The sequence below is a fragment of the Tinamus guttatus genome, unplaced genomic scaffold (assembly GCF_059628265.1).
Source record: "Tinamus guttatus ecotype Peru unplaced genomic scaffold, ASM5962826v1 Tinamus_guttatus_pri_ptg000033l, whole genome shotgun sequence".
NCBI lineage: Eukaryota > Metazoa > Chordata > Aves > Tinamiformes > Tinamidae > Tinamus > Tinamus guttatus.
Window position 1 is genome coordinate 5,187,074 of NW_028288567.1, and position 27,420 is coordinate 5,214,493.

Here is a 27,420-nt window from a genome sequence, read left to right on the forward strand (position 1 = left end):
GCAAAAAAGAGGGAAAAAAATAGTACAGGCAGGACTCGTGGAACTTGCTACAGCACTGGGCTACAGGAAAGCCAAGTAAAGCACACAAGAGACCAGTGTATTCCTAGAAATAACACAGCTCTGAAATACAGAAAATAAGCTAATCACATGGAGATGGAAAAGAATGGAAAAAAGAAAAAAAGTTTATTTCTTATTTCTCCAAATGGCTATTGGGCTGAAGAATACCAGATCTATCCCTCAAAGCCCTCGCCAAGAGTACTAATTCAGACGAATAGCTCCAAGTTTGATGCACTCTGAGAAGGAGAGAAAATTATGGTTACAGAAATTAAAGGATGTAAGAGCACGAAAACAAAGAAAACACACTCCACCAGCAGAGGACAGAACAGAAACACTGACGGAGATGTCAAACGAGCTATCAGTTTTGTCAAAGGGAAATGCACTGAAGAAAAAAAAAAGGAAAAGAAAAAGAAAAAAGGAAAAAAAAAGAAAAGCCCATCCCATAGAAAGCAAATGAAAAACTAATAAAGAAATAAAAGGACACACATTTTCCAAAAGGATTTTTGTTTTTATAATCTTTTTTTTTTTACATAGACAACTGAAACACACCAATACTTTGTGCGAAAAATATTCTTAAATAAACTTTGCTCGTTCTGAATTTTTGTACATTCTGATATACATATGTAACAAGGTTTATGGCACTGTAACCAGGATCAAAATCATAAAAAGGAACAAAGTAATTGTCTTCATTTATCCTTTCTGAACCAAGCTGGCTGCCCTTGCGTTTATTAGACTTTAAAAATTATTATTTTATTATTAGTGGGCAGCCAACTCTAATCGGTTTCAACACTCAAAACAAACCCCAAATTATTATTGCACAAGAAGCCAGTGAAGGCATATGGCATAGAATGATCAAAGTCCCTTACTGTTAAAACCTTACCCAAACCTAAACCCAAAATAGAAAAATAGAACTGGAACATGAAACACGCCATATAAACTTTTTTCTTCTTCTTTAGTTTGACTCAGGAGTATGAAAAGTGCCTTGCAGACTTTTTAAGCTGCTCTGATCTCCTTTGCATCACTGAGCATTTCGCTCAGTTACCTCTAGCAAAGCCTTGACAGAATGAAGGCCCTTTCATTTCAGGGAGTTTTCTCTGTTTTGGCTGTTTATGTTGTCTTCAACTTAGACTTCTTCAGTCTATGAACCTGCACAGACTACTTAGCCATAAACTCTACAAGTAGCGGGAGAGGGGGGAAAAAAGCCCAGTATTTCTTCTTGCTGTTTGGATTTTTAAAAGTACTGCTTTTGCTTCCAAAGCCTCCCTGCTTTGTCAGTTCCTGGGAAGGAAATCACAACAGCATATCAAACACTGCAGAGTGCTTGGATCTCTTCTAAAAACCTTTCCTTACGGGAAAAGAAGGTTTTTATTCACAAAAGTTTTGCCCCCAACTCCCCTCCCCCCCAAAATAAAAAACTAAAAAGAAAAACCCACAACCCACCCATTCACTGCCCTAAATCAGGTGAAGAATACGTTAATCCCTTTGTTAACAACCTCCTTGTAGCTTCACGGTCACACTACAGTTTCTACGCCAATCAACTTTGGTGTGAGAATTCGTGGTGTAACGCCATTATTTAGATCTTCTTCGAACTCCAGTAACTGCCCCATAAAGTTAAGATTAGGAGAAATGATTGGTCGTTTGCCTTTTACAAATTTATAGGCATCCGTCATGGTCATGCGCGTGTGCTTCATTAAGTAGGCTATAACTATGGTGGCAGATCGGGATACGCCAGCCTGGCAGTGAATTAGGAGACCTTTTCCGCACTGGTGAGCTTCCTCTGGAAATGAGAAAGAAAGAAGAAAGTAACATCTTTGCCAGTTTGCAAATTAGAAAATCTCAAGGAAACTAAAAGTAATGGAAGAAAATTAAGACAGTAAAAAATCCCTTTTTATCTATTTTGCTTCTTTGTTTTGTTGTTGTTGTTGAACAAGCGCAGTAGCCTTTCCTCCCCGTCCACTCCAGTTCATCTTCCCTAAGGATTTCACAGTTGTTCAATATGAAACACACAGAACATTGTAACACCGAAAATCTTCATGTTTGCTTACGTCTCTTTACTAGACCAACTATGTGGTCAGGGACACTGGCAAACTGCTTGTGTGCACTGCCAGCAGAGCAAGTCAAAGCTTATGATAAAATCACCTCTGCCACAACCTGGTTGTGTTACCTTGGCATCTTCACTTCCCCCATCTTGCAGAGAGAGCCACCCCCTTTTCAAAAGCAGGTATTTTCAGATTAAATTCATAACAAAAACAGTTTTATTTCAAAACCTTATTACTTGAGCTTTCTGCTAAGTTAATCTTGAAATGAGTTTCCACAGGGCACTCTTTTACAGCTCCTCTTTAAAACAATCAGGTTTATCTCTTTGCACTTTTAGCAAAATTTGAGCAGCACTGGCAAGAAACTTCAAATAAGTCTTCATTTCTTGCTGTGTATCAAGTTGTGTGTGTTCCTACTTGTTCTCAACTCCCTTTTTTGTTTTTTTCTTCTCAACTTCAGCAGTGTGAAAAGGGTATTTACCATCACTGTCATTTGCAGAGAGCATCAAATTTGGCTGAATGATGCCTCTCCAGAAGTTCTCAGCAGGACTGGTGGGGAAGGGGCAGGGAGGCACAACACAGCCATGCACACTCTCCCCCGACAAAGAGATGCATCACCTACATACAATGTAGATCAAATTTAGGGAAGACAACTCCTGGGATAGCATGTTGGTAAGACACAAGAAATAGAGCGTGGTTCGCTATGATGTTATCTCCCTTTCCCACACTTTTTTTTTTTTTTTTTAATAGGAGATAAAACTTCTAAGGTACAAAAACTTTGATAGATTTCTTCCACTCTGCAGGAGAAGCATGGATTTAGTTTGCAAGATTTTGTGTGAAATCAAGCCAGGGGAAAAGTAAGGTGCCAATTTTCAGCGTGCTGTGAAGTTTCAGTTAAGCTGAGAGTAGCCAAAAAGAGTAGACAAAGGAGTTTAACCTGTATTATAAAAACATAAATGAACCCAACTTTCCTCCAGGCATATTTGCCCATTAGATTTAAGAAAGTTGAAGTTCTGTAACTATATTTTTCTTGATTAATCTTCTCAGAAAGTTTTCAATAAATTTACTTATTTAAAAATAAATCTGGCTTTATTTTTAGGGGTTTATTTATTTTAATAAACAGATGTAGAATTATAGGCTGTTGAAACATTTCTATACCTCCTCAAATGCAATGTGAAGCTTAGATTAAGAGAAGGTTTTGACTAGTTACTTTCCCAGATGGCTAAATGTGCTGTGGAATTAAAAAATAAAATAAAAAAAGGAAAATATTTATTAAAAAACAAAGACTGACCCTCAGGCTGCAATTATAATTATGAAAGTAAAATGGTTTTCAGACATTTAGTAAACCGTTTCAGAGCAAGGCTATTTCCTCTGCCCTTGGCTAGGTCATAAGCCTCACAATGATCTTTGCACAGTTTCAAGAGTTTTAATCTTACAGATCTCATGGATATGAAACCCTCCCTCTTCTACCACCTCAAGAGATGTTAATGGAGCATTTTTTTTCCTCGCCATGTAGGCTTTGCCTGCTGCATCTCCCTTTCTTACTGAATTAGAAATCTAAGGTTTTACTGGATTTCCTGACTCAGCTTTTCTTCCCAAGAGATCAAAGCAAGACTCCCTGCCCCCTGTCTTCAGAGGAATAATGTGTGCATCGAGTAAGCAGGGGCAGGCTGTGTGCCTAGGCGCACACACCCTTGACCAGGGCAGAGCTGCTTTCACATGACGAATTGCTGCACACTGCAAAGCACATATATGAACACCAGGATAGCTTTCTCTTGGCAACCTGGCAACACTACTGGAAGAGCTGAGGTTGGGTTAGGAACCCCAGGAAAAATTTGGTCCTGAGAAGAGATCCTCCAATCCTGTGCCCTGCAGAGGCAGGATGTTGAGTCCAAAGGCTCCTCCTAGAAGGCCTCTTTACAGTAAAGGTCAGGTTTTCATGCTGTGCTCTCTCAGTTGAACAGGGTTAAGGAGTCCTCTGCAGTTGCTACATTGTAGTGAGTATGGACAAGCAGCTTGTATGTCAGTGAATTGACCCTCCTTCCACCACCTTATCAGCCAAAATACAGCAGGACCAGGCAGTGCCAAAGAACAGCCTGCCTTGGAGCAGAGGCTCCCACAGGTCCTACAGAGGGCAACACCAGATGGCCTTCTGGATTTGCCATGACCACAAGACAGTCCCTGACGACCCTGACAGCATTTCCAAGCTGAGCAAGTCCCAATACACTTACACCCCACATTGCATGCTATATTTTGTGAGCAGGGAAAGGACCAGCTCCTTTCCCACAATCCCAGCTTGTTTTTTTTAGAAAACTAAGGACATGCATGATGATCTAGGGCACTGCAAGAGGCTGAGCTCCACACATGCACTGCAGGAAGCTGTGCCCACAAAGGTACAGGCAGGCACAAGGGAAGGCCCTCAAGAGTTCTCAGTGTTATTAACAGATGCCCTCATGGAAGGTGCAGGTAGGAGACAAGACCTGCTGAAAGAGGCAGCCTGGCTTTAGAACAGATGAGCACATCGCTAAACTTGGGTGAGGAGCATGTTGTGTGCATCTTAGCAAGGCTAGGAGCAACATGGGGTTAGCTGCTGGGTTAGTTCTTCAGCAATATCCCCAACTTTAGACTACTAGCACAACGGTTTCCTTCACTGCCCACTCTCCCATACACACTGAAGTTACCACTTTCATTTATTTTACAGTAAGACTTCTGAAAATTCACTACTTTTCTCTTGAAATAAAGTTAGAAAAGGCTCAGTCTTTGTCAGAGATAGTTACTTGAAAAAAAATGACTAGAAAATACTGTGATACGAAGAAATGTAAAGCAATTAGAAAGAGGAGAAAAAAAAAATCTCAGTTTTATGGGGCTTCCTGAATTTGGAGGAGTGGAGTTAAGCATTGCTATCAATGCATAAAATCATACCCCTAACCAACTTAAATAGCAGATGTCATGAAGTGAAAACCAGTAGAAACTAGGGACTGAGCATAGGTGACAATACAAGCAAAAGTAAATACGGCCTTACTTGGCCTTTGGAGAAGTTAGTGAAGCACAAAATTCATTCAAGACTCTTGAAAACAGGTAAAACCAAGCATTTTTAGACAAGGATAATTACCAATGAATTCAAAAGCCTCTTCGAAGTACTGCCTGAGATTTTGCTTGTTGCTGTCAGTGGCTGGGAGCCGCTTGTAGTTGAATATGCCTTTCTCATAATGATACAAGGGCAGGTGGGTGGTCACGTTGATTACATAGCCTATGTTCAACCTCTGCATTTTCTCCAAGTCCTGAGCATCATGCTCATTTCCAAGGAAGAGGAAGGGCAGGATGGGAGTGAGCTCGGCGTTCTCGATGTCTGGCGTGGTGGGGATGGACTGAGGTAGCGTAGGGGGCACCGCAGACGCGCCGCCGCCTCCCCCATCAGGGCACTCTTGCAGCTGGAGGGAGTTGTCACAGAGGTTTTCGTGGTTCTGCTTGAAGCTGCTGAGGCCGCCTGCAAAGAGAGACCAAGCAGACAGCGCGGTTAGACACCTCGAGGTAGGCACGGCCCTTGGCTCGGTGCTCTGGGCCTGCCTCCCTCAGTGGTACAGAGCGCGCCTACCAACACAGCGGCAGTCAGGACAGGACCCAGTCGCTGCTGTCCCCCCACACCATCATCCTGGTCATCATGGTGGCTAATGCTGACAGAAGCGGTAACGTGACTTAGTAGCTGGTATGGTCCCAGCACGACCGGGGCTGGAGAAACACGCTCACCCACAAAGACATCTCTGTGCAACATCGGCAGGTTGGGGCCGCCTCACCTACAGGTCTGTGGGAGGAGGTGGAAGGAAAAAGGGTTTATCCAAGGCAAAACATTCCTGAGTCGCAAGCACAACATCTAGGAGTACCAAAGCACCAGAGCAAGGCAGCTGAAATAGGTCTTTTCACTTTACCTGCTCACAGCCACTGCCCATGTACTTGCCTGAGGGCAGACTGTAGGGTGCCTGCAGCACACAGCAGCTCTGACAGGCAAAGGTCAGAGCGGGGAGGTGCTTTTCCTTCAGACTGCACCCAGAAAACAGTACGTGTTCGTGTGGCTGAACAAGGGAGCACTGCTCCCCAGAGCGTACCAGCAACCGAGGTGCTTGCTTAATGTGTGCCAAACTGCCCTCTTCCTTCTGCCTTCTTCCTTCTGCCCCAGCTTCCTGAAAATATCTAGCAAAAGTTATCGTTAGGGCATTCGTATAGATCAGGAAATGGATGTGAGGGGGAAGGGAAAGAGAAATTTGCGGCTCAGCATTTTCCCTGGCTCTATTTTGCGTTATGCTGTTGGGCTTTCCTTTGTGAAGCAGCGTTTTTTCTTTTTTTTTTTTGAGGAGGGTGGCTCCACAGCGCCAGAAAGGCGAGCAGCCGCTCTTTCTACACCTCCTTCAGCGATTACATCAGCGCCAGGCTCCCCACCTGCCCGGTTTCCAGAGCGACCGCACAAAGCACACAATGACATCAGCTGGCATGACATCAGCGCTTTGAGCGCAAACAATACAAGAACCACCACTTTGTTTAAGGCCTTTGGTACAACTGCGTTCCTGGGAGCCAATGAGGTCATGCTAACAGGTGGCTCGGGCTCGCCTTTGCCTCCTCCAGAAGAAAAAGGCGGAGAGAAGAAATGCGATGATGCCCTCCTGCCTGTGTGTAGAAGTAGGCCTGTGTTTTACCGGGGTACTTGGAGCAATGCACCCCGCTGAGACAGTCCAAGCATTCAGATTCAATTGCACTTAGTTACATGAAAGCCAAAAAAATCCAGCAGGAGTGGGGGGGGGGGGGGAGGAAGAACCACACTGAAGATGCTAGAAGGAGCCAAAATATACTAGCCAAAATAAATGCTGAATGTTACCATCCTGCTTTTTCTTAAAATAAAACAAAACAAACAAACAAAAAAAACATGCTTTTTTTCATGATGATCTAAGAAAGGAAGATTTTAAAACAGATGAGAACATGTTGCCACACCAGCTTTGGATGAGACACAATGTCTGTCTCGAGCACTGCAAGACCAGGCGTCTAAGTGCTTGTCCTTTAGGATGGGAACCACCCAGGGCCATTGAGGCGCTCTACGCAGTACTTGCTGGGCATGAGACATCCCCGTTCAGGTCACAAGCAGTCAGGACCTCGAGAAGACAGATGTTTACCTAAAACCTGCAAACACACAGGCCATCTATACAGTTAGAATCGGATAACAGGGAGGAAAGGAAGCAGGTTTGAATTCCTCATCAATGATAGAGGCAATCCTAGGCCTTCATCCTGGCTCCAGGAACTTGTAGTTCACAGGCCTGGGTCCTTCTTCTAAGGGCAGATTTTCACACCTTTCCTCTCAAGGCTCAATTTACAGGATTACTGCTTCCTTTTTATGTATTTTCACCTCCTTCAACACTCAGCCCCATTCAACTACCTCCCCACTTCTGAGGGGATTCAAGTCCTCATCTCCCAGACAGCATTAAACCCACCCGCCATTGCTGTGGGGTAGAAGTTTACACCAGCAGAAGGGATGCACAAGCTAAACACATAGGACTCAGCCTTGCCAAAAGCAGAGCACTTCCAAGTATGCACAAGGATGTATGTATTGTAGAGATACAAAATCTTCAGTCAGTGGCGGCACCTATGGAGCTTTAGTACTTTAAGGAAAAGCTAAACAGGGTCTGCCATTTTAGCCCTAAGCACCAGAAGTCCTGATCTCTTCTTCTAACACCTGTGCCTGTCTTCCCCCCCATCCCTTTAGGTTTAGACTTCTGTCCTTCATGTTCTGTTAGTTCACTTTTTTGAAAGTCCAATAATATTCACTATGTGGGGAATATTTCCTCTGCTTCAAAACCATGTTATCTTCAGCTGGTTCTGTAGTTTACAGGACAAGAAGCAAACATCTACACCTTAAAGGTCTCAACTCAGGAAGTTAATATAACAGGTGAGCAAGAGAGGAGGAAGGACAGAAAGTCTGAGCTTGTCCAACAACTATATGGTCTGACTTTGACCTGCTCTTCTTAGGAAGCTCCAGAAAACAAATGTGACCACAGCCCCCAAACTAAACATGTCTGAAGTCTCATTCAAACCAACAACCCCAGCCTTGAGTTTGGGCTAAAGGCCAAACCCTAATGCACATTCTAGTCTCCTCAGCCTTGATGCAACATTTATCCTGCTTTTCTACAGGCAAGCAATCCATTCCCCTTAAATACTTCTGCTTAAACAATAACCAGAGCATATTCAGATTCCCAAAAACACTCATGAAGAGTAGGAAGCTTAGTCATAGTAATTTCAGCCTCAGTGCCTCTTCACTGGTTTCTAGTCCTCTGGCCATAGGATCCTATTGCCTTATCCCTCAAATACTGATATATTTGTGGTGTGGCAGACACCATCCTGCTTGTCCAGCAGTCTTGTGAGATAAGACAGAGCTGGAAGGTCTGGAGAAAGCTCCTTCCTCATTATCTATGCATGTTTCTATACCTCATCACTCCAGCAGGCCAAAGAATGGGAAGGGGATCCAAAATGCAGCTTGTGGAAAATGCCCAAATACCATTACTGTGTAGCAGCTAGAAAATATACAATAGCCTCATCCATTTCTTTTCTGAAGTCTGTCAGGAAAAAGGTCATCCTTTCCTAATGTCAGTCCAAGCAATTCTCAGAGCACTCATTCGTGAAACTATGCAGTATAAGGCAGAGAATCAAACTATCTCAGACGCATGAACAAGGAAGCAGGGGGCAGGAACACAGGTGACTGGAAAGGATGCAGCAAGAAGTGGTCACACAGAGATGATTAATCCCGAAACCAACAGCTAAGAGTTTAGCTTAGTTCCGTGCTGCAAAAGTAGTCTTACATCCCTCAAAACAAGATCCAGCCACCCCACAAGCACTTAGCTTGCACTTAGCACACAGAACCCTGTTGATTTACATGGCATTTGTGTAATTTAAATAAAGCTCATGTATGCAGTACTCAGGTTTGTCACATATTTAAAAGAATACCTTCTGAAAAGTGAAATTCTTTAGGACCAGTGAGGAAAGGGCACAGAGTTGAAAAGGGATGAATATTCTACCAGAATGTACATAAATACATCGCACACACTAATTCGGGGCCATCTGCATTTCTTTCACAGGTGGCTGCTATTTTGTTTTTTAAAGTCTTCATGCAGTGGAAGAAAAGAGGTGGAAAGAGGAGGCAATACCCAGAGAAAAGGCTGGTACTTAGATATAGTAAGTCTGCTCTAAGATTTCATTCATGAAACTCACTGAGGACGAGAACCTGTCTATATCCCTGCTACTCGCAGAAACTTCAGAGCATAAACAAGATAGAGCTGTGGATTAAATAAATAAATAAGGTCAATTTGTGGCCATGGCAGAACCTGTTGTGTGACCAAAGCTGCTGAAGCCTCCCAAAACCTGGGACAAAAAGGAGGTGTTAGAGTCAGCAGTAACAGGGAGAGATCATGGGTGAGAAGCACTATCTGAAAAGAGCCTCTTACCAATACAAAAAGCAAGCTGCAATTCAGCTGCTATTTGCAATATAGACAAAGATTCATCCTGCATAGGTAACCTAAGCAGGCAAGCAATATATCCATCAGAAGAAAAAAAAAAAAAAAAGAAAATAGTTATCATGCCTGGTAGCGCAGTTTAGGCTACAGCTGTGGAGCCTAAACTCAGTCGAGTAGTCATCTCCAATGAGACGACTCAGACTTTAACGTGCAACACACTAACAGTTCACTTTACAGAGTGCAGCGCTTGTAACCAGTCTCTTCTAGCTTTAAATATACCCTTCACCTCTAATTACCTATGTGCGGTAAAACAACTTTACCCAGTTTGATGCACCTACGCACTGATACTGAAAACAAGTCAAGCATTCTTTTTGTCCACACTCTGCTCCAAAATGCACATCAGGCAGCTTTTCCAAGGGCCTGAAACTACTCAAACCCCAAAGAAGTCAGGAAAGGATACCTGCTATGCCTGGAAATCCAAGGTATTTTTCCATAAGGACATAGAATTGAGGAAGCAGAATGCTTCGAGTCAGACAGCCTGGCCTGCTATTGAGCGAAACATCAGAAGCCAGAGCACTCCTGTTAGTCACTGACATGAAGAGCCAGAGATTTTTACAATTATCGCTACAGAAGCTGCATGACATATTCCAGCACACTATCTTGCCAGAACAGTTAGTAAGCGACAACAGACTTTTGATTGTTCGAGATGTCAAAACTTTTAGGAAGTTTTAAGTCAGCACCACACACTCCAGCTATTCAGACTTGTTTGCTCAAGCCCTTTGCAACCATCTGCCCATAAACATCTTGCTTAATGCTTCTCAAAAACCCCTGCTGAACAGCGCCGAGGCAGCAGCTGCACACAGATTTCTGACCCCCAAAGCGCCCCAGGAACTCTGGGCTCACACCACGAGGCCAGGTGAGCAGCTGCACAGGAGCCAGGGCAGCTCTGGTGTTCGCGTAAGAGTTATGCCAAAAATGGTGCTTGTCATTTGCCGTCAGGAAAAAAAAAGAAATTTCACATGATGTAAAACAGATACAAAAAATGTGGTAGAAAAAAAGCCAATCGGTTTTTACAAGGCGCTATGACCACAGAACCGGAACAAGCATCTTAAAAATAAACATGTATGTTTGTTTTCGTTAAATGGAAGACAGAAAATGAAAAGGCAGAATATGGTGATACCTGCTCTCCTTTGCTATGCCTTCTGCGATACCTCTTTCAAACATTACTGCTCTTCTACAGCAGGGTGACCACAGAAGCTAGAATAGGGGTTTATGGTATGTTATGCTATGTTCTCATAATTTGCAGTGTTTCCTGCCTGAAAGTAGATACTTACCCCACTGTGAAGAGAGCAGGTTACTTACGCTGGGTTTTTTGTTTGTTTGTCTCTCTGCATTTTTTTTTTTTTTTAAGATTCCCTCCTCCCACAACAGGAAGAGCAGATGCATAGGCAGTTACCAAAATACCCTTTCCACCAAGTGGCATCTATTCTACATTTGCATTACCTCATTTGTGTGGTCATATACACTTTTTTTTTACAGAGAGTGGCAGGTACTGGGTGTTCCTGTAACAAACAGGAACATTTTTATACATGACAAACTGCAGATGTGGGATCCACATTTAGACGGAACACGTGATCCCTGGGGACAAACAAACCTTTTATATAGCTTTCAGATGGACTTCTGGATTCGCTCATCCTTGATTACAATACTACAAAGCCATTTTGAAAAATGAAGGCAACAGAAAAGTAGAAATCCCACAATGCTGTGGAGTAGTAGCAGACATATTCTGTCCGCAACTTCCACTGCACTAGAATTGCTCGGCTCTCACAGGGGAGTCCCAGAGACTTCAGCAGAACATGGGCTGTGTTAATAACAGCATTAACGGGTAAGGAACAAGTCCAAGTTCTTGAACACCCCCATCGGCACACTTCCTCTTAGTGCCAGCATAGCAAACCCAGCTCCTATAGCTAAGTTCAGCTATGCTTAAAGTTGAAGCGTTATAGCTCAAGTAACCAGCTTTTCAGGCATAGGAGGAACAGGAAGGAGAAGATATTTAAACAATCGGTACATATCTGTTTAAGATGACGCTTTGCATTTGTGCAAGTACAGCCTGTTCCTTTAAACGCGTGACCTCATTTATTTACATTACTGCAGAAAAACACTGCCAGAAGCAACAGCTGATGACAGTCTCATGTATTTTTCCACTAAGACAACAATTAAACTGCTTCTGTGTTATTAATGAACAGATGACTTTGTGTCAAGTTGATTCAGAGTGCAGGATGCCTCAAGGTTAAGCGAGCTCAACTTCAGCGCGTAAAAATAGCAGCGGGACGCTGGAGGCCAGGTACTGCCATGCTCTGTGCCAGCCTCGGCCTCCCCTTCCCGCTGCGCAGCAGGGCCTGGGCCCCTGCGGTCCAGCACCATGCCGGCCAGGGCGGGCTCCCCTCATGGAGGGGATGTGCCGCGCTCCTAGCGGCCACCCAGGGCCTTGCCGCGGGGCAGCATCGTGAGGCTGAGCCCCTGGGGCGAGACCGCAAACATGGGGGGCTGCTCTTCCTGCAGACCATGGCGCCTGCTAGGAGGAATATGAGCCAGGCTGCGTCACGCTGTTGCACGCCCTGCCCAAGCCCTGACAGAAGACACGCTTATCTTCATGAGCGCGTCCTTATCTTTGGCCCTTTGGCACAGGCCATAAGCCCACACCACAAACCCACTGCCTCCTTAGGTAGCAACCTTCGCAAAACCGCTCAGAGGAGGCCAGGGCCACCCGGGCTTCTCTGGACATAACTGCTTCTGTCACCCAGGTCACGGGCACGCTGGGAACGTTTTTCTCAGCAAGGGGAACTGGGGCACCACGGTGCTCCAAGGTGTGGGGCTCCTGCTACTAAAATGTGTCCCAGTGTCGGAGCAAATCTACATCTTCCTTCCTCCAAGGGAAAGGAGCTTCACAGGTAAAGCAGAATTTTGCCAGTTGAGGCAAAATCCACCCTCAGTGCTGTCCAATCCCACAGCCACCATGCAGGCCACCTCTAACCAACAGATCCCTGCAGATCTAAGCAACAAAACCAGGCACAGATAGCAGCCTTGAAGTGCAGATATGACCTTAACTCCACTTGAGAGTATCTGTGGAAAGCAGTGTATTCTCTCAGCAGGGGGATCAGTTATGCTTTTTGGTCTCCTAGAATCATCTCTCAGGTTTTTCCTATACTGAGCAACTCCCAGCTCCTCTCCCTATATTTGTTAAGATGATTGGCATTGAAATCAGTAACTTTGCCAATGAAGGCATTAAGTCCTACAGTTGAATCACCCTCCAATAAATGGTTACTAGCGAAATTCTTAGTCTAACTCACTCTTTATTTACAAAGATATGAGCAATGCTCTTGGAAGCTTCCAATCTTGAAAGAAGCACAATCCTCAGAGCCCCATGGGTTGGGCATTCAAAGAAATTTTTTTCTAAACAAGTGCTAATGCATTATTTGGCTTGAAAGACTGACTCCACTCCAGCTTGCCAGGCAGAGCCACCCCAGAGCCCAAGTATTTGATACACAAACCCAGAGAAAACAGCAGAACTACACTGTTGATTTCCAAGCCACAGATCCCTTTTTCAGCAAACTAAGAGCCACTGGTAGAGGATGGAGTCTGAAATCCTTAAGGAAAAATAACTAAATAATAAAAAAAAACCTTAAGGAATAAATAAATAAATCACACAGATGACAGAATTTAAAGAGAACAAGAAACAGACACAGGGCAAAGCTATTCATACGCAGTAGATACAAGATCCTGTAACACATGGCCATAACCAAACCAGAGGTCCATCCATCTTGTCTCCAATACCGCCAGTAAGCAGAAATCAAAGAAAAAGTAAAAGCAGATAGAAAACACCTTTCTCTGCATTTCTCCTACACCCCTCCTTCAGCCTCCCATTACTTCCAACTTGAACAGGGGTAGTTCCACAAGATACCAAAAGCGCTAGTAGGGGCTGGTGTGTGAAAACTAAAATAACCGTGTAACTAAAGAGCTAGCTACTGCACTTCAACACACTGTTGCTGACACCATCCAGCCATAGCAAAGACCATCCACACTGCATATCCTGGATCATTCTCTGCTCACTCTGAAGCACTGAATAGACAGAAATTCCCTATGGCCCAGGAACAACCACTTTCTTTGTTGACAACACCACCTTCCTTGCCCAAGCAGTGCAGCGGGCTGGAAAGGATCACGCTTCCCATATATCTTCCAAAGCAATGGGGCTAATTCAAGTACATCAGTTTGATCATGTTTGTACTCTCAAAGACATTTTTTCCCCTTTACCACAGCTGTTCAAGTCATCAGTGACCAGGCTGCTCATGACTTGCCCTCACTGCTGTAAAAAGCTTGAGTGCTGCTCCATAGTTGAAAATAGTGTAGTTGGCCCACAGAGCAGGGAGCAAGAGATGAGAAGCGCAACTCCCCTCTGCCAAAGAGAGTGAGGACCATTCAGACTACACTTGCTAGACAGAACTGCAAGCAACCCCTTTGATTTCAAGCAAATTGTATTTTTTTTTTCTTGAAAAAAAAAACAACAACAAAAAAAAGAAAAAATTGGAGGAAGACCAAAATGAGGTCAGGCTCACAACAGGGGGAAACCCATCCTTCTGCAGTACAAGAAGGACACTGTGATACTGAGAGTGTTTTATACATTACAATTTCTGCTGTAACAGAAGGGAAAATCCGTAACTGCAACTTCATTCGGTTCCCCAGAGCAGAAACTTTTACCTCATTCACCGTCCTTTCACAGTGTAAGTATCTTTTCCTGGATTACATTTGCCTCAAAACCCTACACAGATTTTGGAATAGGGAGGAGGTGCACAAGTGACTACTACTGTTGCAGCTAACAAGCGAAACAGGTCTTGCTTTCTGCTCTTGCTTATTTCTCATCTGCCACAGTTTGCCTGCAACAGGTCCAAACAACCCACTGCAGGGCTTCTTTCCCCCCATCACCCACACAGTTTTCAGTATCAGCCTTGCCACAGAAGATAAAGCTTTAAACAAATTTAAAAAAAAAAATGTAAACACAGTTCACAAAGAACAGCTTCCACCTTGATACACTCAGTCTAATCTAGCCTCCCCCTTTAATTGAGCTATCAACAGCACTTCAAAAAAGCAAAACTGTGCATTCCACAGAACTCTCAAGGTCATTTTTTTCCATGTGGGAACTATCCAGAGAGGTTAGTTTATATGCAAAGTCTGGCCTAGAGGTGTTACAAGCACATCCTTGACTGATTGCTTTGAGGTCCCTTTAAAAGTCAAGAGAGTGACATTGGATTAAAGAAAAAAAAAAAAAAAGTTTGGTTAATTTTCCCCTCAGCATCGGCACACACGCATTTTTATGAGTTTATTTCTAAACTCATCTCAGTGCTGCTTACACCTCTTGCCACAGCATTTTCTCTCCTACTGGCCTCCTGCAATCTCCTGTCTTAACTACTTCTATTTTGCACTTTGATGGAAGCAGCAGTGCAGCCTGCTTTCCTGAAGGACATCGCTGGCACAACTAGGTCCTCTTGCGCACACACACTGTAGCAGGGGAAAGAGAGGTCATCAAAGGCCCCTTTCCTCGATGGCACTAGGGACACTGGCTCTGCCTAGCTCCTCTCCCTGCTCTCATTTCGTCCAGACACTCCTCCGTGCTACCCCTTCTCCTACCAATTTTCCTACCCCCCTTGTAATGACATTTTCATCCATTACACCTCCTACATCTGAGCACATGACTTGGTTCATTACAGCACTATCTTACATTGAAAGGTGAATCCCAGAGCAAGGAGCACAAGACCATGCAAAGTAGTTCTGATTAGGAACAAACAAAATAGTAGACTTTTACCTGCCACTGAGGAAATATTTTTGGATTTCTTCTGTTTGTTTTGTTTTTTCTCTTTCTGCTTTTAACTTGGTTTTGCCTCAAACCCTAAGGTTTGGGGCCAGGCTGCCTAGGCAAGTCTATCCATGTTCCAGCACACATCCCTCTCCCATGCCTTGTTCACCAGCTTTTCCAGAAGAGTGTCTTAATACTTCTGGACTACTTAACAACTCTTCCAGGAGCTTGTTAATATTTCTGAACTATTGTTCTTAAATTTGGTTGGAGAAGTATCATTGCAGTTTTGCAAGTGGAAATGCCCCATATGCCGGGTGAGCACAGAGTCTCTCCGTCTGAGAGAAAGAGCACTCACAGGAACCAGCTACATGAGAGCATCCCCCAAACCATGGAGTTATTCTTAGGGAGTGGCCAGGAAGGAGAAAGAAGAGAGGGAGTGTTCTTACTTTTGGTTAAAGGCTTAAGTTATATATATGTAATTGGGGACAAGAAAAGAAATCCCATGTCCCAGGCATACTACTGTGTGATTTTGCAGCAAGTTGACAATTGCACTTACACTCCCTGGAGAGCAACCATTTAAAGCAGAAAGTGAAAATTACACATTACAACTTCTCATAGCAGAAATATGCTTTCCCATGGGGATTTAAGCTAACGTGAAGGCCAATTAAATAATCACTGGAAATGTCAGTATAAGCCCTGAAGGAACACATACTTCTACTGTGAAATGCTCCCACTGGAAATCCTATTAACAAAAGGTCATCAAGAAACGTTAAAGCTATGTATAAAAGAGGGAGGGGACGCAAGGGGAGAGGGAAGAGAAACTATTTTAATGCAATAAAGATACCACAAAGAGCTTTATAAATCTGCTTTCAGAGGCAGAGGGCAGGGCAGACCAGAATTGCCCAAGACTTTATCACTCTTCAGCAATGTATCTCCAAGTATGTGGAAAAAAAATTCCAAAAATAAAGGACACCTGCTTGGTATAATCAGATACCACTTTTCATGGTCAAAAATAAAGGCAGTAAACTACTGGTACTAGCTACGCACATGGCCTCGCCCACCTTGTCACGTAAAAGTCATGACCAGCCATCACGGCCACTGGAACCACACATACTTCAGAGCTGCTGACAGAAGAAGGCTGAGGACAGCCACAGTGGTGAGTATCTCGGGTACCTTTCCCACCTCCTTCAAAACAGGAGAAATACTCTGCTCACTTCATAGGGCATGTGCACAAGGAAAACTCAGAGGAAAAAAAAACAGGTTACTGAAGGGATATGCATTTACTGTCGGGCTACTGCAGAGGAGGCAGTTTAGGAGATGACAATTTCTCTTGTGGGAATGAGCTCCTGACTGCCAGTTCAGCCTCGCCTAAAGGGCAGGCATCCCCCACGCAGGGGGGAGACCTGAGCACGGAAGCAGGACTAAGCAGCTTGAGATATGGGAATCTCGAGTAGGCCATTTCCAAGCCGTCTAAGCAGAGTCTGTACAGCAGAAGTTCTCCCTGCCACTGCGGCAGATTTTCTCGTCGGGAGAGGAGCCTGCAGCTCCCTGCCCCAGCATCACGCCGCCAGCAGCGGCCCTGCCACGTGAGCCCGGTGGTGTCATTCCAGCAGGGCCACCTGCCCCAAAGGCAGCCCAGAACGAGACCAAGGCGGGACGCTTAAAGCCACAGCGCAGCAGCGCACCCAGGGCGGCAAGCTTCCTGCCTCGGACTTTTTCCAGGCATTCCTAGATAGAACAAGTAGCCAGCCTTGAGCCAAGCGGCTGAGCTGCATGAATCACACACACGCCTGCAGCTGGCACAACGGCAACAGCTGCACGCTCAAAGGTGCATTTTGCCCTGTCCGTCACCAGGAAGCTCAGAGAGACCATGGCTCTAAACTGGCTTCTTCTGACATCTCAAATGTGCATCCTCACCCTCCCATGCTACACCTCCTCTTCAGCCATAGAGAAGTACGAAAAAGGAGGGAAGATGATCCTAACGGCCAGAGAGGCAAGGAAAGGACCTAACAAGATGACAGTTTACATCTCATACTCTAGAATCAAGAAAAAAAAGAGACATACATGCTGGCAACAGGAAGCTAAAGAGATGTATATTCACTGAATCTGGAATTAAATAACAATCAAGGAATTCCTTCCATGCAAGAAAATCTCTTTAGCCATATCCTTTGAAACAAACTGTCTCCTTGTCTCCACAGGAGAATAACACTTTGCAAAAGGCCTAGGCACCATGTTATCCTCTGACAGGAATAATGCTGCCTAATGTTCACTACAAAGGACGAACTTGTAGCTCACATTATGAACATGCTAAACTCATATATGTTTATATACAACTATGCTTACAAACAAGATCTAACCTCAGGTTAAAAAGAGCACATTAAATGTTTTGATACTTAGAATACGCTAGTAAATTCCAAAAAGCAGCAAAAGGCTTATTCTTAGGTTGAGTGGATGGCTAGAGCTCCCATCATCTTAGAACAGATCATAGCCAAGAGGAATGAGAGAGTCTATCATCAACACAATATACACCAGTTGCTTTAACAATAGCTTTTGTTTTATAACATTACTGGCCAGTGGTCTACACAAGGTAAGGTTTTATATCATGTTCTGGCACAATAAACAGACAGTTCAATCCACTAATATGACAGAAGTCACAAATTGTCTTCTGTTTCCAAGTATCTCAAAGCTATTGTAAAAGATATATGTTATTTCACAGGCATGTGGAGATATGAGGTGACACTTGTTTATTATTATTACCTTTAATCAGAACCAGTTCTTCACTGTTGCAGTGAATCAGCCAGAAATTAACTTGGACATCCTAGAGATTTATTTTTAAAACCAGAGTATAGTAAAAAGTCAGAACCAACATGTTCATATCACTTTTCTCCCCTCACACATCCTTAACTTCCTCTTTCAAAGCCATTGCTCTGGAAACAGAATGATGCATTAGCACAAAGCAGCATCTCTGTAGCACATCTGTGGGAGCAGTGGCTCCTCCCCAGTACTGGAAAGCATTCGTGTCTCCTTGGCATTAAAAAACAACCATTAAAATACATTAAAACATTACAAAAAATAAAATGACCATTAAAAAACAAGTAGCAAGAAATCATAAAGTTCTGCCCTGTCCAAGACATTTAGTCTTTTGACTGTGCGTGCAGCTTTCCTTTGGAAAGACTATAACCTGCTCCCCAAAGCAGAGGGTAAAGCATGAGACCTATTTCAGAGAACTAAATATCCTAAATGCAAACGAGGATCTACAGTTATTACTTTAACAAAGACGCACAGTTACGGGAGGAGGGGAAGGAGGTACCTGCAAGTCCCTCTCCTGCTTTTGGCAGCAGGCAGATGTGTTGTTCCAGGACGTGGCTGTGACCGTGAATGATTCTGGGTCAATTACATTTAACGCTAACTGTAAGAAGAGAGATTAGCTCAGGGTTGCAAAAGGTGGAGGGGAGGTGGAGGATGAGAGAAAAAGAAAACCCAGGCAGATTTAAAGGACTTGAACGAAGCCTCACAGCACGTTTATGGTGCATCCTTCATCACAGAAATTGCCATTGCAAAGCCTTGGGCAGAGCACCCCACTTATCCCTTTCAGCCAGATTGCTCCTCTCATGCCCTGCACTTCTCCCATCCACCCTTCTCCTTCAAGGCCCAAACCGATGCCCTTCAGGTCCAGAACACCTAAAGGGACACGTGATACCCAGGAACCGTCAGTTTTCAGAGTAGGGGGAGGACGCACCAAAACTATCTCCAGTGGGCTGAGAAGATTCCAACCGCTGGCTTAAGCAAAGCTTAATTTAAGCAAAGCTGTTAGAGTACTAAAAGGTCACAAGGCATTAGGAAAATCCCCAGAGCTTTGCTACTGAAGCTAGAAGTACCAGCCCAGCCACAAGGCACCAAGCAGAGCACAAGCACCCCAGATCTTCCAGCCACTGAAATAACCGTGCTGCAACATATTGAAAATAGCTCCCCTTCGTACGTGCTGTTCAGGACAGCGCCCTGCTCTGTGCACAGCCAGCACTGTTAGCTAATTCTCTGGTCTGGCCTAATCCTGCGGCCATGGTAAGGGGGAGCTCAGCCAGCACAGCTGTCACAAACATGTTCACTGCACCAAAAGCACAGCCCAGAGGTAGAAAGGCAACTACCTGCCACACCTGCTACATGAAGTTGAAGCAAACAAATGGGATGCTACAAAAGCTTCAGTGCAGGCTGCTATCTATGGCATTTCTTCAGTTTCTTGCATAAATAAAACCGTTTTATTTATATTGTTTGTTACGGCTTTTAATAAAGGAGTCGTCACAGCCTATAGATAGGCAGTTGATCTCCCACTTCAAGTGACCCATAAGCCACAGTAGTTTTACTAAGAACTTTGTGTTCCTAGGCATAATAAAAAACCTCCAAAACCTTTTGATGTGCGTGGAAGAAGGAAGCATGTGCATGGCCTAAACACAAGGCTCTGTATTTGTTAATATCCAGATACCACTGAAAACAGCTACGTTTTTACTCCCACCTCTCAAACAGTTTGCATTCAACTTAAAAATAATAACAACCAGAAACATCAGCAAGCAGGGATTTCACTAGTAGATTCTGTTGCATGTTCCGCAAGGTAGGAAGACAACACATTAGGCTTTTCATAACTCAACCTTTGCCACCAGAAACACTGCAGGGGATAAACCACAGAGCATAACAGAGCTGGAGCCAGATTTTTTTTTTTCCTACTAACATTGGAGATACTGACTTAATAAAACTATTTGTTTCTTAATTCTCAGTTTGATTTCCAAGGGTATGAGAAGATCAAAGCTGAAAGAAGAAAAAAAAACACTCCCTTTCCCCTGTCTCCAAGGCAGTGCCTTTGCTTTTCCCCCCTCAAGGATGGCATAAAAAAAAAAAGCAAAAAATAAAAAAGAAAAAATAAAAAAAAAAAGGAAAAAGAAAAGAAAAAGCCAGCACATCAAACTCTAAGATGTGGCCATCTGAGAGGAAATGCTACACTGCCCATCATTGTTGGGTGGGCACAGTGGAGAGGTACCTGGAAGGAAATCAGTGCAGAAGCACTGTCCTAAACTACAGGAAAGTTTCGTTTAGAAAACATACCTGCCCAAGTTTATACACTGTATTTACTGCATACACATTTATTGCATATACCCACCAGTAGACTTATACAGTACACATATACATTAAAGCCACATTTTCTCCAGGGGAGAAAGATAGGAGGAGAGAAAATTAAAAATAAAAGTGAAATCTGGCTCCTAACAAATAGCCAGAAGTTTTTTCTGAGCAACCAATGGGGCCAGACCTCTCCTGAAGCACAGGCAGAACATGCTTCAGTTTTAAACTTGCTGAATTTTAAATTCGCATTACTTAACACTTAAAAATACACATTTCCCTATTACTATTCTGACCTAACAGTTATTCAGCACCCTTTGAGATCTCTGATGGAAATAAATGCCAGACACGTTTTGTTGACCAGCTGCTGTCAATGACCATTGTGTCACATTCTGCTCTGGGTTACACCTATGCAGTGTAATTCAATTAGGATTTAAAGCAACACAGTCATTGGGGAAGTATACAAGCCTGTGCAAGAGAATATGACCAGGCCAGGTTTTCCAAAGGCCGTCAATCATAACACTTTGTATTAGCATGGGACAATGTAACATGGGTACTTAATGTCTTTTACAAGTCCATTGGTCCCTCTGCAGTTGTTTTAACTTCGCTGATATGCTGCTTCAATGAGGTAAGAGATCTGCGGTTACTCTTAGACCATGGCAGCAAGCATAAAGTGGTTTGTTGGCAGGTTTTATACTCCCCTCTATAATGAGAGCTGGTCACTTAATTTGCTTTCCTGTTAGATGAGCAATGGGAAAACACAAAGCCAGAGCACAAACGAGCTCCTTACACGAAGGAAAAACAAAAACAAAAAACCCACTTGTGATTGTCACAGGTTGGTTCCTCCCCTGCCCCACTCCAGCAGTTGGTTTACCTTGGTCAGATTCAAGTTTTCCATCTTTGCTTTTGAAATCATTTTTCTCTGTTGTCATCACACAGAGAAGCTTTTTAAGGCTTCTGCTGCTGGGGCTGTAAGGCAGAGGAGGATGGGCAAGAATAAAATAATACTACTACACACTGTCTGAGAAGACAAAGGCAACTTTTCTTGTTTCAAAAGCTGTTGAAATGTTTTGGCACAGATGTTTGAATTTTTCATTTTTGGTTCATTTGTAGATTTAATTTAACTTGGAAAAGCAGCTTACCTCCAAACCTAAACATTTCATTCTTGGTAAAATAATACTTCTCATTTGAATGCAAATGAATTTCCTACTTCCTATTTTTAGGTCCCAGTAGCAAACTAAAGCACACATACACACAAAAACAGCAAGACTCAAGGCTGTTTTCACTATGAGCTGCACGGTGAAGGAAGGCAAATTCTTCCAGTAAGACAGAAACACACCAGTGCTTCTGCAACCATTTCACCATGCCTCACTGTTGGGTTTGATGAGGCCGTGGCAGCGAGGCCCAGGGCTGCGAGCCCACCAGGAGCCACATTATGAAGTTCTCCCACCGCTGCATTTAATAGCAGCTTTGGCATTAGCCTCGAGCAGAGCAGGAGGAGCGATCTCATCCCTGTTTTTTCTTCCTTCCCTTCACAAAGCTGGAAAAGCACATCCACAAGAAGGGAGGCCTGCAGGCTTCAATAGCTGTGTAGTATCAGCATCTGTTGTGAAGATGTCTTGGGTGGAAGATGGCGGGGGGAGAAAGGAGGAGAAAACATAACTTTTTGTATCCCATATGAGCAGGTTGAACAGCAGCTTCAGACACAACAGCTTTTAAGGCCAGTGTGAGAGTAAAGTACCTTTTTTTTTTTTTTTTTTTTCCTTCTCATAAAAATGAGACTTCAGCCTGTTTGATAAATGTTACTGTACTTCTGTACTTTCTGGACTAAGAAACACAGAAAAGCTTTCCTTCTGATGGGCTTATATGAAAATGCAAAGCTTGCATTTATGACCCAAACTGTCTATATTAAAGGAAGTAGCAAACACACAGAGATACAGAGGAATTGTTAAATCCCTCTCTAAAATGACACAGACAAAGCCCCCAATAGTGTCTTTTTGGAGTGTTAGTTTGCACGGGCCTGCTATTTACATTAAAAATAAATCAGGGCCCTTCTTTGTAACTTGAGCCTGATAAGGTGCACTACACATACATCTATAGATCAGCCCAGCCTTTGGAAACAGCACAGAATTTTTACACTGCCTAAAGGCTCAGGCCTCTAAACCTGAACACACGCGGGGCCACGCAGCTGCGCTGAGGCACCGCAGGTTCGAGCTGTAACTCAAGCCCGTGGCCGCGGCCCTCAGGTTCGCCAGTCAGATTCCCCCCACAACGCGACACCGCACCACGAAAACAGCAACAGGGCCGCCAGGCTGACAGGCAGCACCAAACATGGAGAATGTGGCACCGCATCACGGGGACACAAACTTGGCCAGCAAGGCTAGCAACCAGTGTTTACAAACATAAAACAGAGGATCAGATGGGCTGGCAATAAATTAGGACTGGACTGCAGCGAGCAAGAGAAACCACTCAAAGCTTAAAAAAAAAAAAAAAAAAAAGGCAAGGAGGGCTCATAAGCTATTGCCAGCTTTACTGCAGTCCCTGGACCCAGACATGTGTATACACACACACAGACACCCCACATCAGCTCCAGTGCTATTGAAGCACGATGGAAAAAATCCCACCTGACAAGTGAAACTAAATAACGAGCGCTTCTAGCACCACTCCCAAGGCTCAGGAACCGAAGTAGAGGCTTTTGCAACGCTGCTTTTACCATATGCTTAACTCTATTCGACCCAAATTCAAAGACAGGAGAAGAGTTCAGGTGAAAATGGGAATACTGTCATCTTCTCTCCTCTCACTACCTGCTTCCTCAGACAAGGTTGGCTCTGGCCCAGGCAATTACTACATCCAAAAAGCAAAGGACTGTGGATTCCCTTGCCTTCTAGTACAGTTTCACCTCTGTTGGCAGGTTTGGGAAGAAGAACTCCACTCAGCAGCTCTTTGAGGTCGATGCTAGCATTTCTCTATCATCTAAAACAAGAATTGCCCAAGTAACGCCACAAGCACTCAGTTAAACCAAGGGGAACACAATAGGCACTGGAAGGTGGGAGAAGACACTGCCTGCAAGACAAGATGCCCACGTGGTTGCCCATCACCGGCCCTAGGCCCAGAAGCCAGCCCAGCGCTGCCCAGTTACTACTGCATGGCTCTACCTCAGCTACTACCTTCGACTTCGACAGGAGCTTCGGAAGATGTTTTCAGAGAAACGCTAAGGAAAAAAATACTCTCAGCATCCCACTTTTAGGAGATTAGAAATATTTCCAGACTGCAGCTTACAAACCACATATCCAGTTGCAAGGGCTTAAAGAGAATGCCTTTATCACCAGAAACACTGAGCTACAGCAGAAACTTTACGAAGAAAATCTTCTCCCTTTTGTACAGCTTAAGGACACCATCATGACCCGAAAGCATACTGGGAACCAGCAGCAAGCGTCAAAGCACAGTAACTATTTACTTGCTATGCTTTACCTGCACAAGAAAGCCCAGTGCAGTTTTAAGCTTCCACAAGTCAGACATACTCAGAGGAAGGATCTCACAGGACCCATAATTTAGCCCACTTTATTTCATTCAGACTCTTCTAGGAGTTATCAGAGCAGTGAAGTCTGCTGCCATATTCTGTACGCTGAAAGAAGCAACTTCGAAAGGGAAAAAAAAAAAAAAGCGAATTAAATACATGCAACGAGTTAAACAACAGATCCTTCCGCATTTCTCAGTACCATTACCAACCTCTATCCTGTGTGTCTGAACGGCATAAAAACCCAGGGAGATTTAATCTAAAGAGCAGCGCTGTTATAAATAGGAGCTACAGAATAAAATAAGAGAGGGAAATGTCCTTGGATGCTGCTCATGAAAGGACTCCCCTAAGTGATAGGGCTCCGTTTCTCCTAGAACATTAAGAGAGAGATCAAACAACACAGAGTCAGTGGCTTTTAAAGGAAAATTATATATAAACAAATACTTATTCAAGAATACACATACATACAACCTTTTCAGAACTCTTTTTGGCAAAAATGTCAGCAACCATCCACACTCTGAACCTGCTACACCAGAATAAGGCGCGACTGCTCCAGTTTCACTGACTGGTCCTCACAACTCATGCAGGACCAGTCCATGATGCAATGCCGTAGACCAGCTGGCTTCCCTTGTCTTTCCTCCTTGCTACTTTTACCCTCCTATTGCCTATCTCCAACACCTATGAGTTCAGTTTTACATGGACAAAAATAATTCAGCCCTAGGCTGCTAAATAAAGGTCAGTCTGATGATCTAAAAGGGCCTGGGGAAAAGTAGTACACCCTCCTGGACCTATGCCCCTCGGGCTATAAATACTTAGAGCAAACACTTAGGGAAATTCTTTGTCTATACAGACAGACACTAGGAAGCGTGTCTCCTCCCTTTTCCAATTCCCACCCTTCAGCACTCAAGGACAACGGTCAGAAACAAGGCACTATCCCTCAGAACCCAGCTACCAGCTCTGTGTTGATTGCCTATGTTTGCTTTGCCATCCATGACCCCAGGCACACATCCTAGAAATAAACAGCCACATGGAAAGCTCTGCCTCAAGCCTTGCTTAAGGCTGAAGCGATGCACAGCAAAGCAAACCATGAGATTACATGGGGATTACCTTTTAGGACTAGGGGTTCCTTGCCTTCTCGCTTGAGGGACTCCAGCACTATGTGGAGCGGCTGGGAAGGCATTACTCTGCTTGGCTCATTGGTATTCTCATCATAAACTATGATTTCTTTGGAAAAGATCCTCTTGAATGAGTCCTTGCCTTCCCGACAGGAGATCAAGTCCAAGACAGTGATCTTGCCCTGCTGGAGCCTTCTGCGGCTGATCTTGTCAGAACAGTTAATGTGAACAGCCCCTTGAATGTGGCTCTTATTATACTCCATGAAAGGCCTGCAGTCAATGATGACTGGCCCTTGGCTCTGTTGGTGGCTCTTGCTGCATTTGGTCATCTTCTTTGCCAGATCATTGGGGTAGATGATTTTTATGCTAGCTAGTTGCTTGGTTGTGCCCGAGACTGGGCTCCCCACTCCACCCAGCGGGCTCAGGCTGCCGGTGTTCTCATTGCTGTTGACCATCTGGTTGGCAGGACAGGCAGGAGCGGCTCCGGCGTGGGCGCTGCTGGTGCTCGCTTGAGTTTGGGTCTGAGTGTCCTTGTCGTACGTTGCCACAGTGCAACAACTGGCACTACTGCATCCACAACTCAGGGAGCGTGCAGAGCCGTTAGATGAGGGCATATACGTGAGATTAGCAGTCTTGAGGGACACGACCGTGGTGCCGAGCAGACTGGAGTGGCTCTCGCTGGCAGAAGAGACAGATTCAAGATAGCTGGAGTCTAAACAAAGGTTGAGATCCTGAGGTCTCACTGGCCTTGAAAGTGCCACTACTACCCTGTCGTCTAAAGGAGACGGAGGCATGAGGAGGCTGAGCACTAGCCAATCAAGAAGAACTCAAGATCTACCTGCAAGAAAACAAAAAAGGAAAGGGGAGGAGGGCAGGAGAGAGGGAAGAGGAGAGAAGGGTGATGAAAAGAGATCATGGGATCGCACAAGTCTTCAGATATCACAAACCAATTACCAATATTTGTAATCTATTGTAATAATTATCAGCTCACTGCAGTTTGCTAAAAATAAATTTTAAAAAAATCTTTCCCAATCCTGCAGTGAATATTGCAGCTATTTGCACGAATACAAACGCCACACAAAATGTAAAACTAGCTTAGGCTGTGCAGCTACACCCGGGAGGAGGCATTTGTCTACATGCAGATGGTGCTGAGCTATTCTGAACCACCGCTGCAAGGCATGCAGCTGATAACGATAAAGAGGCATGTTCTCTTGTTTCCCTCGCAGTAAGCAAAGGAAACAACTACTGGCCTGACTCTACAGCTGCGAGGAATGCACAGCAGCTGAATGTGTCAGCAGTGATACACAACTTTTCCAGCAAGCCGGAATAAAATTATCTTTTGAATATATTCTCAGAGACAGTTGCACACTTAACTACATAGAGCTAAACAAGACAAAAAAAAAAGAGGGAAAACAAGAAAATTAGGAATTAGGTTTTGCAGATCTCAACAGAATGCAAGTGCACGCCTTGAATTGGCATCTTCAAGCCCTTACAGATTTTTAAGTCCTTACCCCGTTTCAGCCAAAGCCCTCGGCTAAGAGTCGCCTTCTCCACAGCCCCGGAGGCCGGAGCTCCCGGCGCCTGAGACGCTTCAGGGCTTCTCGGAATAGGGTGCTGTGGTATCCCCAGCATCGCGCTCCCCACAGCCCCTGGCCTTGCCACTTGCAAGGACACAGGGCGACAGCCTCCCCTTCCACTTAAAAGCGGCGGGACCGGCGGGACCCCGAGCCCGCGGGCAGCGCCTGCAGCACCGCGACGCTCTCCTGCACGCCCGGCCCCGCAGCCCAGCGGGACCGCCCCGGGGACCCGGCCCAGCTCCCCCGCCAGCTCCGCGCTGCCGAAGGGGCCCCGAGGCGCCTCTGTGGGGCAGCGGGGACCCCCTCGGGGCAGCCTCTCCCGCCGCCCCTGGCCACCGTCTCCCGCCGGGCGAGCCCCAGGCGCCGCGGGAGCCCCGCTGGGCAGCGCTGCCCCTGCGCACGCTGGAAGTAGGGAGCAAAGCGAGCACAAGGCGCCTCAGCTCGGACGGGCTTCAAAAAATGGGTCAAAACACCCCCTTTCCCTTGCCAGAGAGCGGGAAAAAATAGATAAATAATTAAATACAGGGAAACGGGAACAACGCAAGTTTTATGCTGCTGTCGTAGCGCCGACGCGGTCCCGCAGAGCCGCCCGCCGAGCACTCACCGCCGGGACGGGTCAGCTCGCGGGTCGGCTCGACTCGGCTTGCGGCCCGGCCCCCCGCTGCTCTCGCTGCTGC

At 44.8% G+C, this 27,420-nt stretch overlaps 1 protein-coding gene across 2 annotated transcripts; it reads right to left on the bottom strand.

Annotated features, from left to right (window-relative positions):
- Positions 1-1,473: 1,473 nt before the first annotated feature.
- On the bottom strand, positions 1,474-27,420 carry DUSP10 (dual specificity phosphatase 10). 2 transcript variants are annotated; one of them, XM_010218183.2, is made up of 4 exons: positions 27,348-27,420; positions 25,159-26,004; positions 5,206-5,580; positions 1,474-1,834 (listed from the first exon to the last, which is right to left on the bottom strand). In XM_010218183.2, the coding sequence occupies exons 2-4, from the start codon at positions 25,958-25,960 to the stop codon at positions 1,569-1,571; spliced, it is 1,443 nt and encodes a 480-aa protein (XP_010216485.2). In that variant the 5' UTR covers positions 25,961-26,004; positions 27,348-27,420; the 3' UTR covers positions 1,474-1,568. The 2 variants fall into 2 exon arrangements, with proteins under 2 accessions (XP_010216485.2, XP_088388339.1); XM_088532213.1 differs by lacking the exon at positions 27,348-27,420 and having other exon boundaries at positions 25,159-26,032.